At 37.8% G+C, this 15,913-nt stretch overlaps 2 protein-coding genes across 5 annotated transcripts in view; one reads left to right on the top strand and one right to left on the bottom strand.

Moving 5' to 3' along the window:
- Window positions 1-4,937: 4,937 nt before the first annotated feature.
- On the top strand, window positions 4,938-5,612 carry LOC131035876 (uncharacterized). Its single transcript, XM_057967628.2, has one exon. The coding sequence runs from the start codon at window positions 4,938-4,940 to the stop codon at window positions 5,610-5,612; it is 675 nt and encodes a 224-aa protein (XP_057823611.2).
- Window positions 5,613-6,485: 873 nt separating this feature from the next.
- The window catches only part of LOC131035899 (structural maintenance of chromosomes flexible hinge domain-containing protein GMI1), a 254,949-nt gene continuing 245,521 nt past the window's right edge, over window positions 6,486-15,913 (bottom strand). For all 4 annotated transcript variants that reach the window (XM_057967666.2, XM_057967665.2, XM_057967667.2 and 1 more), the window contains 5 exons: window positions 8,366-8,459; window positions 8,001-8,238; window positions 7,674-7,865; window positions 7,141-7,461; window positions 6,486-6,897 (listed from right to left, as the gene is read on the bottom strand). In XM_057967666.2, coding sequence (XP_057823649.2) covers window positions 6,630-6,897; window positions 7,141-7,461; window positions 7,674-7,865; window positions 8,001-8,238; window positions 8,366-8,459 — 1,113 coding nt within the window. In that variant the 3' untranslated portion in view covers window positions 6,486-6,629. The remainder of the gene's footprint in view (window positions 6,898-7,140; window positions 7,462-7,673; window positions 7,866-8,000; window positions 8,239-8,365; window positions 8,460-15,913) is intronic.

Below are 15,913 nucleotides of genomic sequence, written 5' to 3'. Positions count from 1 at the left end.
CTCAACAAGAGGAAGTTCAAGTAGAAGAAGTACCACATTCAGTTGAGGTAGATACGACAACTACTTCACAAGTAGTCGTTCACTCTATTGATTCTGACTCTGATTCTGATCAAGAAGACGAAGATGTTCATGAAGATGGAGATCTAAGTATGGGCATGCCACAATCAGAGACTGCTGGTCAATTTTTTACAATAACCAACTTCTCTACTTTAGATGATATCCCTTCATCTACTTTTGAATCTACCATGATGGATTTTAATGAAACTTTGCAAGATGCACTTGCAGAATAGGTGTCGGTGGATTTACCAGTCATTACTACCACCGTCACAACCATCCCTTCATTAGTGAGCTCTGAAGCTACACTGACGGCACCCTCAACCCTTCCACCAATAATTGAAAAGGTACCAGCAACAGATGTTCCATTAGATGCTTCAATATCAGCACCATCAGTTACACTTGCAACTGCTCCAAGTTCTAGTCAACCTATTCCAGAATCTTCGACCCCAAGTCAGCAAGAAGCCACTACTCCATCATCCAATCCAAAACTACCCCCTTGGATGGAAGTAGTGGACCCTAAAAGAAAGAAACAGGTAATATCTCCTGATGAATTTGACTTTGAACTTTTGGTTCCTCCAAAGCCTAAGGGAACAAAGAAGCCAAAGACAGTATCTCGGGTGGTAGTAGACCCGGCTTCCAAAAGAAAATATGCCGAAGTTATGGTGCCATTGTCAGATAAGGACAAAGGCAGCATACGATCATAAGATTATACCATGCAGGTTGTGGAGCTCGGAGTAGAGACACATGAAAGTGTGAAATTAGATTCTCAAACAGCCCTTAATTCTTTGTTAAGAAGACTGGATCAGGAAAGGGACGAGAAAAATATCCTGAAGCAGAAGTGTGAGCAGTTGACCAACGTCCTCCTAAAGGTAACACAATCTTCTCAAGAGGTTGAACCTATAGGATCATCAATAGACACTGAAGCTATCAAAAAGATTGAGCAGGTAGGAGCTAAGGGTCGAGTAATGGACGAATGGATCTCGCGGCTAAGGTCAGAAGGCTCTCATCTCCTGAGTTCAACGGTGGAGTTATTGTCTGATTATGAAGTGATCCAGAGTTGGATGCAAGGACTCAAAACCTCTTTATCCCAGGAAATTGAGGAAGTTGTGAAAAGCACTACCCTTTGGAGCAAAATGGAGGATTTCAGGATAGATGTCCTGGTTGAAAACAAGGTAATTCCCACAAGGGAGAAGTATATTTAGATCTTATCCTTACTGTCTCATAAACAAGAGACGATGAAATTAATGATTACAGAACTAGATCGTGAAAAGAAAGAAGGTGATGATGAGGTTGACCTTATTTTTGCTAAAGTAGGCGATCTCCCTTGCTATTTGTATGATGGTGATCAAAATCTCGTCACTGCTGAGGTCATCACCCAAGAATTTCTTTCCTTGATGGACCAATGCATGGGACAAGATTTCTCCCTCGATACATTTGACAAATTGTTGGAAATTCAAGTCAGCTTTGAAGTACTCAAATCCATGCTAAAGGATGTTAAGAAGAAGCAAGTGAAGATCCAAGATGCGATATCCCGCGTTCAAATCATCACGAGTTCTACCTTGATGCCAAATGAAGAAGAGGTCAAAGCTATCCTCGCTAAGTTCGAAGGTTTTCAGAAATCTAACGAAGAAAAAAATCAAGAATGAAGTTCCCCCTTTTGACACTCTTCCTTCATGCAGCTACACCAATAGATGTTGTAAATTTTTGTGCAGCTGCATGTTTTCTTTATGTAGTAGTTGTAGTAAAGTGGGACTATGCGGTTGAATAAGTCAATTGTGCCCACCTTTTTCTCAACTTCTTTTCTTATATAAGGAGGACCTTTTTGTAAATATTTTTATCTTTTTCATGCTTAGCAAAACTCTGTTGGATTTTTATCCCAATAAAGACTTTGATCTTTTGTGATGAGAATTCAATCAAACAAATAAAGAAAATGGTTTTGTTGATTGCAAACTTTGTGTTGTATCGATAAATTTGTTTATATTATTTAATATTCCTATGTCCATTGAATACATATCATCTTTACGTATTTGATCTTAAGGTATTGCTACATGGTTAAAGAGCTCTCAAATCTTGCCAATAGACTTTGTGCTCTTAGCATGCCTGAGAAATTTGCTAATAAAGGAAGTAACTTGTAGTAAGCTTTGTATTGTTGTGGTTATTAGTAGTTTAATTGATTAGAAATTTACACTAAAAGACTTTGAGCTTTAAGCTAACTTTCTACTTGTTTAATTTGTAACGATCAATGTAAATCAGTGTTACCATAAAAGGAGACTTTGTGCTACTTAAAAGTAACTCAGTATAGTTTATTAGTTTAATAGTTCTTTTCTTTGAATATCTAAAGAGGTAGAGAAACTGTAGCTAGGCGAAAGGAGAATACATAAACTCTGAAAAAAAAGAGTTATATGCCCAACGCCAACCCACCATTTTAATTTCTTGATTAATTAGAAGAGAAATTTCATAGGGAACCTCCCCTTGATGAGAGGAGAGATTAATTTCTTAGCATAGCGTTGTGTGAATTTCATGTTTTGTCATTAGTACGCTGGTGACAAAATATTCACCCAACAGCTTTTTGGCGACTCTGCTGGGGACGACGTGCAACCAGTTTGTCTCTTGGGTTGCAGTGTGTTTTCATTGTATTTTCCACATTGTTGTTTTTCTTCAAATCATAATCTGGCTTATCGACGTTACACTCGTGGGCAACGATTAGCAGGAATTGTTGATCCTACCTTTTAAGTATTGCAGCAATTCAATTTTCCCTTTGTTACACCTCCACGGACATCTTCTCCTTTGCAACGGACAAAAAGTTTTCCTCCATCCACACGGCGATCTCCCGTACCAAGCGAGGCATAAAGTTTGCAAGTCGTAGTTGTTCCATTAGCAAACCTTTTTGTAATACCACCTTATAATTCGTTAAGGGTGGTTGCTGCTGGTCCCTGGGGTACTTCTTTTGGTCCTCTGAACTTGACCGCGCCTCTGCATGAATTACCAAAAGGTATGCAAAAGAATCTACCTAAATTTTTTGGAGATGGTGCTCAACATCCAGATGAACACATTACTGCTTTCTACATCGCTTGTGGAGTTCTTGGTGTTGAACACGAAGATGTTTCAGTAAGATTGTTCATTGAAACTTTACATGGAGCTACTGGCGATTGGTTTTATCATCTACCCAATGCGTGTATCAGTTCTTGGGCATCTCTCAGGACGTTCGAGGCAAGATTCAAGTCTGTTGAAGATGATCATGCTTTATTGGCACAATTAACTCAATTGAAGAAAGAGCCTCAGTAACCCATGCGTGAGTTTGTAGCCAAATTCGACAAGTTACATAATTGTATTCCAGTTACTTCAAGACCTATTGCTGGAAACTTGAAATGTTTTTTCATCAACTCCCAATTGCCAGAGGTGAGTTTCCTTTTGCGGAGGAACAATCCTACAGATTTGGCTGCAGCTCAACAAATGGCTATATCGGTTGAAGATGACCTTATCCTTGCTGGAAAGATAAGGAGAGATCCTAACAAGGTTAGGAGTAATCAAGATTCAGATGCGTCTCCTTCAACTAGTTCCGCTGATCCTATGATACAAAAGCTAGCAAATGAATTGCTGACGCTTAAGAAGTAGATTTCCTCACAAGGAAATACTTCTTATCGAGACGTCCCAAGGAGGACTTACCCAAACAATGCTTCTAATTACGCTATGCGTAATCAAAATAAATTACCTCCTGCTCCAGAGAGGCTTGCATTGGAAGCTCCACCCCAAAGTTCAGCAACTGGATACTATGAAGCTAAACAAAATGATCTTCCTCCCTTTACTGAAGAAGATGCTAATTCGCATCAAGAAGGTGATGCAGACTTAGCTGGCGACTCTAACATTAGGTTTTTGCAGTACCAAGAAGATGATGTGTCAAATGCACGTGAAAGAGATGTCTTTGCAGTGTTCATGCGTTCACAAACACAAGCGGCTCTGCCGCCTATCAATGTGAAAAATGATGATTCTGCTCAGATCCAGGTTTCTCAACGTTTACCAGTTTCTATTGCTAAGCGCGGAACTCCTATACCAAACCCCCCAAAGGACATTTCTATCTCGAAGGACGTTACGAAAGATAAAGGTGTAAGTACTCCTTCAATTGCTATTAATTTTTCTGCACCTATTATTTCTTCTACACCTGCACCGAAGACTAGTGTTCCTTATGTTGTAAGTTCTCAAAATGAGAATGCAAGTTCATCTTTAATGAATTCTTATTAGTCATTTGATATTCTAGATCATGCTAGAAAAACCAAGATACAAATGTTTGAAGTAGAATTTCTGAGATCTAACCCCGATCAATTTGACCGTTTGGTCAAATTTGTTAAAGAAAAAGATATTACCTCTAGTAATCTTCCAAAATCAAACTTGCTTCAAAACAATTTAGTTTCTTCCCCTTCTCCTGTTGAGAAGATAGAACCATTTTACATCTCTTTGTTTATAAATGGTTACAAGCTTAGCAATTGTGTAATTGATTTTGGGGCATCTGATAATGTTATGCCCTCAAAAGTTGCTAATTCCCTTGGTTTAACCTTGACCAAAACATTTGGAAGGTGTTTCTCCATGGATAACAAACAAGTTCCTTTGATTGGTCAAATCAAAGATGCACAGTTTGCCTTTGCTTCATTCCCAGAAAATAAAATCAAGATGACAATACTAGTAGCTGACGTACCAGCTTCCTATGGGCTTTTGTTGGGAAGAAATTTCTGTAGAGATTTTGGGGGTGAGTTAAACATGGATATGACTGAAGCTCGTATCCCAGTTAAAGGAGTTGTCCAAAAGTTACTTCCAGAAAAAGAATCAAAATATACCTTGTCAAATATGACGATCAACGGGCCCAAATTCTTTTCGAATCATCAGGCATGGGTAATTATTTCATGCATGCTGATAATGGTCTAAAGATGATTCCTGAGAGTGAAATTGATACTTCACTCAATAATTTCTTAGTTAATTGTGAAAGTAGTTGTGAAAGTAGTGTTATTGAATCAGAGGGAGCTTCAACTTCACAACAAGAAATTCTCGATTTTGATACCGTTAGCATTGGTAGTCCAGATGATGTTTGGACACTGGAGTTTGACGACAGCTATTCTTCCACCGAATCAGGAGCCGGTATCGTTTTGATTTCTCCCAAGGGTAATCTTTTCCTTTTCTCCTTCAAATTGCAGTTTAATAACACAAACAACACCACTGAGTATGAGTCTCTCCTTCTAGGAATGAAGGTTGCTCAACAAAAGGGAATTAAGAACTTACATGCTCAAGGGGATGCTGAGTTAATAGTCTGTCAGATCAGAAACATATATCAAACAAGGAGTGAAAAGTTGCGACATTACCGCAATCTTGTCTGGGATCTAATAGAAACATTTGATGCTTTTGATATATCTGTAGTTTCTTGTGAGTTCAATGATAGGGCCGACTCATTAGCAGTATCAGCAACATCTTTGATTCCTCACAAAGATTTTTTAGGATCAACTTATGTTGTTGAATTGGTTTTCCGGCCAGGCGTTCCTGACAGTATTGCGCATACAAAGCATTCTTAATGAACATTTATACACTTAATTACTTAAGTTGATAGTTCTGACTAGCAATTTAGGCAGTTGGGATTGTTGTTACGGATTCAACCTAATTTTTGACTGGCCTAACAAGCATATTGAAAAAAAGCTGACCGATTTTAAACACTTGTGTGTTGTAAAAAGCCAATTGGTTGAGTTGACGCCCAGCATCACAAAGCACATAGCTGCTAAAGTTGGGTGTGATTCAATAACTGATCAGAAAACAAATTCGACAGAAATTCGAGAGAATTTTGAAGCTAGTATACGACTATGCCATCACATACTTTAGTCCAATTCTAATATTATGATCTGATTAGCCCTATTGTAATATTATATTCTGAACAGCGCAATTGCAACATAATTGCATTGAATATGTAGACGCCTAGAGCCCACATACTCGTAAAATTAAATTATTTTCAATGTGGTATGCTATATATATATCAATCCAAGGGAGATCGTAACAAATTATCCACTCGAAATTGATGGAATGCATCTCTGAGGGAAACATACTTCACATTAAAAATAATAGTTCTGTAGGCTTATTCCGCAAATCTCAAAGATTCAATATTTTACGCCCAATTAAATGATGGTAATATGTTCATTTACACTTTCAATGCATACAGACATCAGGAAGGGTAGAATCAATGATATTACTTTTTATTTTAATTTTCATCTAAGATAAATACAAAAGCTGAAGACACTAGACACACGAGAAACTTACAGTCAAGCATTTTGAAAAATGTAATTATGAATACCATGCGATATTTCTTTCATCCAACAAAAACTTATTGCATTTGCATACCACAGATATCCAGTTTTATGATAAACTGCATTTTGATAAGTGGGAGGTGCATCCTGATATGACATCATAATAAGCTGCATTTTGTTCTACATACATCATTACCAAAAAAGAGCTAGAATCTTGAAGAAAAGGATTTCATGTTCAAATGCTCTTAAGAATTCATCAAGATGTTTGCCTGCAAAGCCAGGTGAATATTTCAGATCTCAGGATGATCCTAATTCAAAAATATCTGGTTTAACAAGAGAACTCAGGCTTGCATATTCTTTCTGGAGTTCGAGAAATTCGTCATATTTGTCACTAACTTTTCTAGTAGATTTATCTAAAGCTGTCTTAGTTCGTTTGATTTCGTCATCCAATTTTTTCTTCTGCTTCATTTTCATGTTTAATGTTTCCTCAATCAAAATATGACATTGATTGGGTGAGGTTATTTCTTCTGATGAAGTGGTTGGAAACCTCACAGCAACTTCCTCCCTGTTCAATAGTTAAAAGGCCATGTTAATACTATCCAAAAGCTGATCTGCTACAAAATTCTTTTAGCAAATCAAATTACATGATCAGATAAGCCATCCTTCACACAAATCCATTCAGTAGACCAAAATATCATTAAGATAAACAATTTCATGTGGGACAAATTTATCTACCCTGTTTAAAGTTGAGAAAAAAGAATCGAAAGAAATCTTCATTTAAAACATAAACATCGGAACAAGTAGTTACCTGTTTCCACACTCAATGACGCCTTTCTGCCTAAGGATGCCTCCATCTAATGAGATAGCACCATCTTGTATACAAGAGATGGCTTGCATCATGTGATTTCTTGTATCATATACTTGCACAAAAGAAAGAAGATTAAAAAATAATGTTTCCCTCAAACCAACCCCTGGGGTAGCTAAAGAATATTGGTTCTCAGGATCCAATTTGATCAGATTTACAGCATAACCAATGAATCCAGTAGGGACACTGCCAGACAATAATTTTGGATCCTCTATAATCAACTCCTTCTGTGGATCATCAGACTTGAAATCCCCATCATAACACCTGCAATCAGCCGTCAGCTTATCCATGCTCAATAATGTGCAAAGTAGAAAATAAACCTTCACAAAATGTTTTTTGCATATTCTAAAATCCTTAAAATGTAGAATTCCTTCAAAATTATGTTTCCTTTTTTATCAATTGTTTCTTCCTTTTCTTTCTGGCATATTCTGGCTTTGTGTTGCATTTTAAGGCACTTTAATAGAATACTTCCTCACCTTATGTCGTCAAGGCATATGACACGGAACCTGCCATCAATATACCTCCGTTGTGTATCTGCTATACCATGAATGCCAGATAATGGTATTATTTTTCCCGTAGAATCATGCATTTCAAGCTGTTCCACCCCTTTACGAGACTTGCAAACAATAGCCAGCATATTTTCTTTTCCCAAATACTCAGATACTACCCTGTAATTTCAATTCAAAAACCATAAATAGCCAAAATTATCAATAAATCATATACACAGTTTCAATTAACATTTTCGACAGTGCTTGCATATATAATGTAATTAAACTGATTATCAACCACAAACACAATCTTACCAACTTATTAGATCACTCTCTACTTTTCCTAACAGAGCAACAACTCCAATCACATCTGAAAAAACTGGTGGTTGACAGAACTTAAGTTGCTGGCTACTAAATAGTTCAACCCATGCAGCACCTGCACTGTTTCCCTGTCTTTTGATTTCTTCTATTGTTTGTTCAACTCTATGGGAGCCTTGATTTGACATCGTTTTGTCATTACCTTTTGAACCATTAGTCAATTTCTTAATTTCACCTGGTTCACATGACAGCAACTGTATATTTCAAGAATAAAAATGAGCAATAAAACTAATTCATTTCATGGTAGCCCTTTTCCTGTGAGCATAATTTAGAAGACATCAAAATAAGGGTAGATTACCAACCTTCCAAGGTAGCCAGAGAATTTTGTAGTGTACTCAATTTCGCTTCATACTGTCCTACTTTAGCCCCACGTCGTTTCAGATCCTCATCCCATTTCTGCAGAAATGATCATTCCAAACCTGAAATAGTAAGGCCTTGATATGAAACAATACAACATAGATAACTCCAAACAGTGTTCACAATAACTTGATCAATAAACATAAATAACATTCATTGTGTAGATTGAGAATCCAATATTGATTAAAGGTGCACCTGGGAGCTTGCATGGCAACCAGTGGAACAAAGATCCTCAAGTGCCCAAAATAGGAAAATCAGTACAAGATCTGACAAACAAATTTTTGGACTAGACAAACAACAGTGGCAGATGGAAGAAAATTAGTTTGACACTTATGATGAGCTACATTCGTGAATAAAGTTTTGATAACGATAATTTAGTAGGTCACTAGCAAAGATCATACTTTCAGATTGCCTCTAAAAGGGTTATAGGATCACAATTTTATTTCTAGTAAAGGAGCAAGGTGGGCATATCACTTCACAAGAAAAATTATTTGCCTCAGCTGTGCTTATAGCAACCATAGTGGGACAAATATCCTCAAATCCTCAAAATTGTAAAAACAGTACCAATGGAATACGAAAAAAACAACAGTAGCAGATGGAAGAATGTTTACTACCATATCTGATAAATTAAATACATGCAGTAAGAAAAAAGATGACAATGCATACCAGATGCAGGAGTAAAATATATCTTTATTTGCACATGAAATTATTATAGAGAAGAAGACCAGAAATGGTCGACCAAGGATTACAGTTCATCCCACTACATCATACAACATTCCATGAAGATACACAATATGTTTAAAGGACCCAAGGGTTGCCAAGAGGAACATCAATTAATGCTTATAATTACTCGAGAATGACAAACAACTTAATACAAACAATTAATACATTGTTGAATAACCAATATTATCGAGCATAACAATAGACATTGTATGTTGACTACATAATCCCCGCCAAAAGAAAAAGTTGTCTTCCAGAGGACAAGTAAACATCAAGTAATATTCAAGAAGACTAATGACAAGAGTGTAGACAATGATTTGTATTGTCCAAACTCAAACTTGTAGTGTACTTGAAAAATCAAATTGGGGTCTAGAGGCAACACCAAGCCCAAATTAAGACCTTCAGAACCACATAGAACTCCATTGCATGCATTGTTTTCATGATTTTTTAAGATGCCAACATAGGCAACATGTCGTGAAAAATCCTCTTTGCTATACTGTTAGGAAACATGCTATCAAGTGGTGAGGGAGTTTGTCTTTTGCCAATGCGGCCGTTCGCTGAAAAATGCACCAAGAATGTACCTTGGCTGAGAATGCCATATGCACACAAGGGTGTCAAGCTGTACTCTCCAGAGAATTACTTGTCATAGTCGTATGCTATGCCAGAAGGAATGTCGTACAAAGTGAACTTGCTATTGTTGAGGCCATATGGGTTGAATGTTTGGATGTTGTACAAGGATGACGCTTAAATATCGCACAATAGAAATTTTTGGAGGCCACATGCCGAGCATAAAATATCAGTTTGATGTAATTTTGCTGTTGCCGTATGTTGGAGTGATTCCATACGAGTGTGAGACTGTGCAATGAGAAAGTGCAACTGTACGCTGTGAATAGTGAGGTGTACGGTGTACTGAACTAGAGGTTGTACGATACGTTTGTGAAGCTGCACAGTTGGAAGACTTGGTCGTACAGAGATTGGATGCTGTATTGTGTAAATTGCAGCAGTTTATACAATGAGAATTACTTGAAGAGGTCATACCAAAGTCTATACGCAGTTTGTGAACTGAGAATGCTGTATGATTTAAGATGCAAGTTGTGTGATTTTTTTAGGCACCATACCATGTAATGAACAAGCAACCACCGTACTCTTGCCATGAAGAATGTGTATGTAGCTACTAGAGGGTGTCTGTGTCAAGGAAAAATGAGGTACGGAATGTTGTTGAGAGTGGAGAAACCCTTCATAAACTTTTGCTTTTCCCCTTGGCAATTATTTCTATGCTACACATTACACATTCTGCTCTTCGTATTATTAGATGTATCGTCCATAATTTTACATGCTTTCATTGGTTTCTCTTCACTGAGAGTTGTAGCTACAAGAGAATTACAAGTTGGTGGAAATACCTCATAGTACTCCATTTGCAGTGAAATAGTCCATGGGGAGAATTCGTTTCATCCTTCAAGCATGACTCTTAACTCCAAAATTCCTTCATCTACCTTGACACTCCGCTTATTCTTCTCTGAGTCTAAAATTGACAAATATGAGGAAGTTGTTTCCTCATTGACAACTTGGTTCTTTAATCAATTACATACTTCCAACCCTTGTTTTGATGGAGATTGTATTATTTTTCCAATTGTGATAGGCTTTGGCTACTACCAACCATCCTCTCCCAAGTAATGCATCGTGCACTTTCCTCTACAAGGGGATGACCACACAATTAAGGAGGAATTGTTGGGTCCCAATCGTTACCTTCTACACCATCAGTGTCACCAACGACTTGATTCCATGTTGATCGGCACCTTCCAGGTGAAATGTTGGTGGCCAGGGGGTTAGTTTCCTGAGGCACTTCCAGGTGTCTTTTGACCGTACGTTCACTCCTGAGCCTCAATCGACGATTGTATTTGTGAGGTTCTTCCCCATGATTTCCATCTAAACTATAGTTGGTTGCTTCATGATGTTCATCATCAGCAGCATTAGGTCAATGACTTGTTTGCCCTCGGGTGACAACTTTGCTATCACATCTTTACTTAGGTCTTCTTGTCACAAACTTTGGTCATTGACCGTGTTGGTAATTGCCACTCTTAGTTGCGGCATGGTTTGAAGATGGTTTGTCACCTTGATGGGTACAGTTGTCTATAGCACCTACCAAACTATGTTCTTCTTTGATTCCAATCACCATGACATACTTGTAGTTTCATTGGAGGTTCTTCATTCCTTCACCGTCACTTGTTCTACTTTTGCTTTGGCTCCTCAAGTCGTTCTTTCTTTGTATGAGGGTCCAAGTACACCACCTTCTTTGTTTGTGCTCTCATGATTGCCAAAACTGCCTCGCCTTGTTCCTCCATGTCCAATATATTAATACCCTTTCGATTCGAGGCAATCTATGTCTTTATGGTCACCTAGTCCACACCATTTGCGCAAAAATTGCACATTGTCTTTCTTATTTTGGTAGTCTCTCGCAAAGTGTCCCCATTAGCTACATTATCGACACTGTATGATAGGACGTCCTTTGGACCAAACTGTATTTGATTCCACCCTCATTGATTTTGATAACCGCATAGAGATGCATTTTGTGGTTTCGATGGAGTGCACTCTCACTATGTGAAGAGGACTTGTGTACTTTTGCTCTTCAAATTGTATGTGCACTCCATTATTGAATGACCCATCACTTTTCAAATTTCAAAAAACATCTTTCTAGGACAATTAATTTTTGTGTGCCCCTGAATTTTGCACTTAGTACATCGTAGTTCATTAGTTTCTTTATTGGTTCTTTTCTTTGCCTTCAATTCTTTCATCATTCTCAACATATCCTGTTGTAGGGCTTGGACCGTTTTGGATTCTTCATCATTGCTACCTTTGGTGCTCTCATTATTGTCCATCTTCCTCTTCCCTCGGGAGGATGTTTTGTTTTCACTCTCAATGTCCATCTAATTGTAGGCATCGACATATGAGGATGGAGGCACCACTTTCATTTTCTTGCGCAACGAGGGAATCAATCTCAATGAACCACCGCTTCTTAAGCTCATTGTTTGGCTGATTCTCCAGCTTAACGAGTAACTCCTTGAGCCTACAATAGTAAGCTCGTACATTCAATGCTTCCCTTGTTTGGTGTTATAAATCTCGGTGACGATCTCATTGTCGTCCCATAGAAATTTAAACTTGGCCTCAAATGCCTTCTTTAATGCATCCCAAGAGACTATAGATTCATCATCAAGCTCTATAAACCAATCAATGGCTATACCTTGTAGCATTGCTAAAAAATCTCTCACCCAATAATTTGTCCTTTTGATCGCTTTCTATCTAGATAGTTTCACACGTCTTGCAGTGCGTTATTGGAGCCAATAATTTGTCCTTCTGACCGCTTTCTATCCAAATAGTTTTGCACGTCTTGCAGTAACTTATCGGGTCCTTCAACCCATTTCTTGTGAACTTGGGGAGTTTCTTCTTGTCGACATGTGGCCTCGTTGGGGGAGTCACCATCTTTCTTGGTCAGTATTTACCCTATGCCTTAGAAGTAGTTGGATTGTTTTGCTCTCGACATTTCTATTCTTCACTTGGACTCATAGCCACATACGAGTCCTCTACACGTCAACCCTTAGCGTTCCTTGCACTTTAGTAACCTTCCTCTTCATTCTTTGACTCTCTTCTCCCCGGGGTCTTCTACCTAATTCCCCCAATTCTCAGTTCCTTCGATATGGATAGTTGTTCTATGTGGTGTACGTTACTCTCTAGTATCTAAACAAACTCGATCTCAAAGATTTCTTCATCCTCTTTGCCCAATATTGACTGTATGGATTGTTGAGACATGGACCAACTAGGACTTGAACCTAGGACCTTCCATACGCTGCTGGAGTGCTCTACCATTGAGCTACTGGCCCCTCTTGGGCCAGTCCATCGTTGGTCCGGGTGTGGCTTATTTCCAACACCAACACCCCCCCTTAAGCCACACCTCTCGTGTGCTTGGGGCTCCTAGCCTGTACCTGACTCTGATACCATGTTGAGACATGGACCAGCTAGGACTCGAACCTAGGACCTTCCATACGCTGCTGGAGTGCTCTACCACTGAGCTACTGGCCCCTCTTGGACCAGTCCATCGTCGGTTCGAGTGTGGCTTATTTCCAACACCAACATGGATGAGTTTCCTATTTGGTTGACAAGGTCTTTGTATTCTTCGTCAGGGGACAGTAAGTGTCTAGCAATTTCTTCCCACTCTCCCTTCAAGCGTTCTTTAGTGAAGGTTTCCCTCTCTTTTTGACTACGGCTTCAATTGACGCTTTGGATTTTTCTTCATTCGCTTGGTCTTGACTACCTTGTGGCCTCTTTCTACCTTTATTGGGATCTAAGGGCATGAATTTCTCAAATCTAACCCGATTTCTTTTAAGGAAACAACACCAAATGTTTACTATTATGCCTGACAAATTAAATACATGAAGTAATAATAAAGATGACAACGCATACCGAATACAAGAGTAAAATATATCTTTATTCGCACATGAAATTATTACGAAGAAGACTAGAGATGGTCAGCCAAGGATTACAGTTGATCCCACTACAACGAACTACATTCCATGACGATACACAGTATATTTAAAGGACGCTATGGTTGTTAAGAGGAACACAACCATCAACCAACTAACACTTATAACTACCCGACAATGACAAACAATTAATACATTGTCAGATAACCAATATTATCGAACATAACAATAGACATTGTACGCTGACTACAAAGAAACTTAGTTTGACATGTATGATGAACTCCATTCAAATCATGCCTAAATTTGTGATAACGAAAATTTAGTGGGTCACAAGAAAAGATCATGCTTTCAAATGGCCTCTTAAAAGGTTATCAGAACATAGCTTAATTTGTAGGTGTAGTAAAGGTGGGCATACCATGTCAAAAGTCAATTCTATACCTTAGCAATGTCTCACAATGAAAATAGTTTATTTAATGTTTTGGACAATAAAAATATCAACCTAACTCTTCATCCTCTCATTTTGTCATATTTGTCTATCAGATATAGTTCTCCGGACACATACATACTCTTCATCCTAAGCATACAACTAATGATATACCTGGAAGGCTTAGTTCCACAACACAAACTATCTTTGTCTCAACCTACTTTTCAATCCACTAATCCTATCAAAGGGTGGTAACATATTTTATTCCCGTAGGCTAAGTTGGGTATTTATGGGAATAATTAAATAATTAAATTTTAAATAGTCCCAAGCTACTTGGGATTGTTTATAGTTAATTAATTAAAGGCTAAACTTTGGTTATTATAATAAAGTGACTTTATTTTATGTCAATGGAAAATTTGTGAAGTGGTTCACTTTATGAGTGAAAGTACGAAATAAAATATAATAATTCTCTCAAAGATGGGATATAAAAGAGTTGAGAGCAAAAATGCAATTCATTTATGACTCTATTTTTTGGAAAGTTTCTTTGAGAGCTTGTGCAATCTGTTAAGAAAACCCTAAGACAAAAACCCTTGGGTTCTTGGTTGATTGAATGAAAAAGCATTTCAGCCAACCTTGGTGGATTTGTACAGAATTTACTATTGGATTGGATTTTGACGTTTCGAGTGTGTGAAAGATAGATACTCTCTGCAGGTTGATTTGATAATTTTATGGAGGTTTGCAAGCAAATGAAAAATTATGGTTTACTCCGATTTTTGGATAAAGGCTTGTCATTTCAAAGATACATCAAATGAATGCCAAGAAATGAGATATATGCCATAGAATGATGTTCTGATACTAGGTGTGAAGCATAACCTATGGTGGACTATTGGATTTATTCATTGGTCAACATGACTTTAGACTTTTGTTGGGCATGAAGGTTTATGTTATGTTCGGCATATGCTATCATCCTCTTGATAGGCATGAAACTTTCCTTCAGCTGGTCGATTCTTCCATTGGTATTGCCGTGACATATTTCTACAAAGAATTCATGGAGTTCTAGAGACCCTTTGATGGTCGATGCCATTGTCTAGGATTGGCATTGGAAAGCATCAAGTTGCAGCAGCCTTTGTGCTGGGCATGGGGCCTAGAGAATAGAGGTGTAGCTATTTTGGAGGTCTTCAAACAAATCTGAACATGTGGCGTTGAACATAGAAGAGGTTTCAACTTACTAGGATCTTGGGGGATTCATGGACAGCTAACCATTTGATGCTGTGAAAGGTTAGAAATTATGATATTTATATTTCTATTTCTGAGCAGCAAGGTGTTAAATTCAGTCTATTATTTGCAGCCATTTTGCTTGAAAGTGAGTCATTTGATGAAATGCCTTATGCCATATTGAAAGGCTGTAATGAGTTAGTACGAAATTGCCTACAAAATCATTAGACAAATTGTTATAAACAATTGCAAAAAAAAATTCCTCTAATAAAATTACTCATGAATTGTTTGATGAAATATTGATACATCAATACATGTAAAACTTGTGGCATTTTCGGTTCATAATATAGGTGATATCATTACAATGGTATCAGGGTGGTGTATCCTACTGGCCAATGGGGATTTGTGCAGGTTTATGATAACAAAAAATCCTTTTGCATTCAGAAGGTTTCCTTTTCCAACTAGACACATATTTCCAACTTAACCCCATGATGGAGACCAAAGCCATTAAGTATACAACACTTCATTTGGATGGGGAGGCTCATGAGTGGTAATACCATTGTTTGGGGACTTTGGGACATGACAATATCACCTTTTATGCAGATTTCACACAGAGATTGATTGACAAGTTTGATAAAAGGGATCCAGAATTGCACTTC

Source organism: Cryptomeria japonica, chromosome 8 (assembly GCF_030272615.1).
Source record: "Cryptomeria japonica chromosome 8, Sugi_1.0, whole genome shotgun sequence".
NCBI lineage: Eukaryota > Viridiplantae > Streptophyta > Pinopsida > Cupressales > Cupressaceae > Cryptomeria > Cryptomeria japonica.
Note: the sequence above shows the minus strand (reverse complement) of the source record. Positions and strands in the feature narration are given on the sequence as shown.

Bases quoted from the DNA above. Each gene is read 5' to 3' on its own strand.
- LOC131035876 (XM_057967628.2), top strand. From the start codon at position 4,938: ATGGGTAATTATTTCATGCATGCTGATAATGGTCTAAAGATGATTCCT.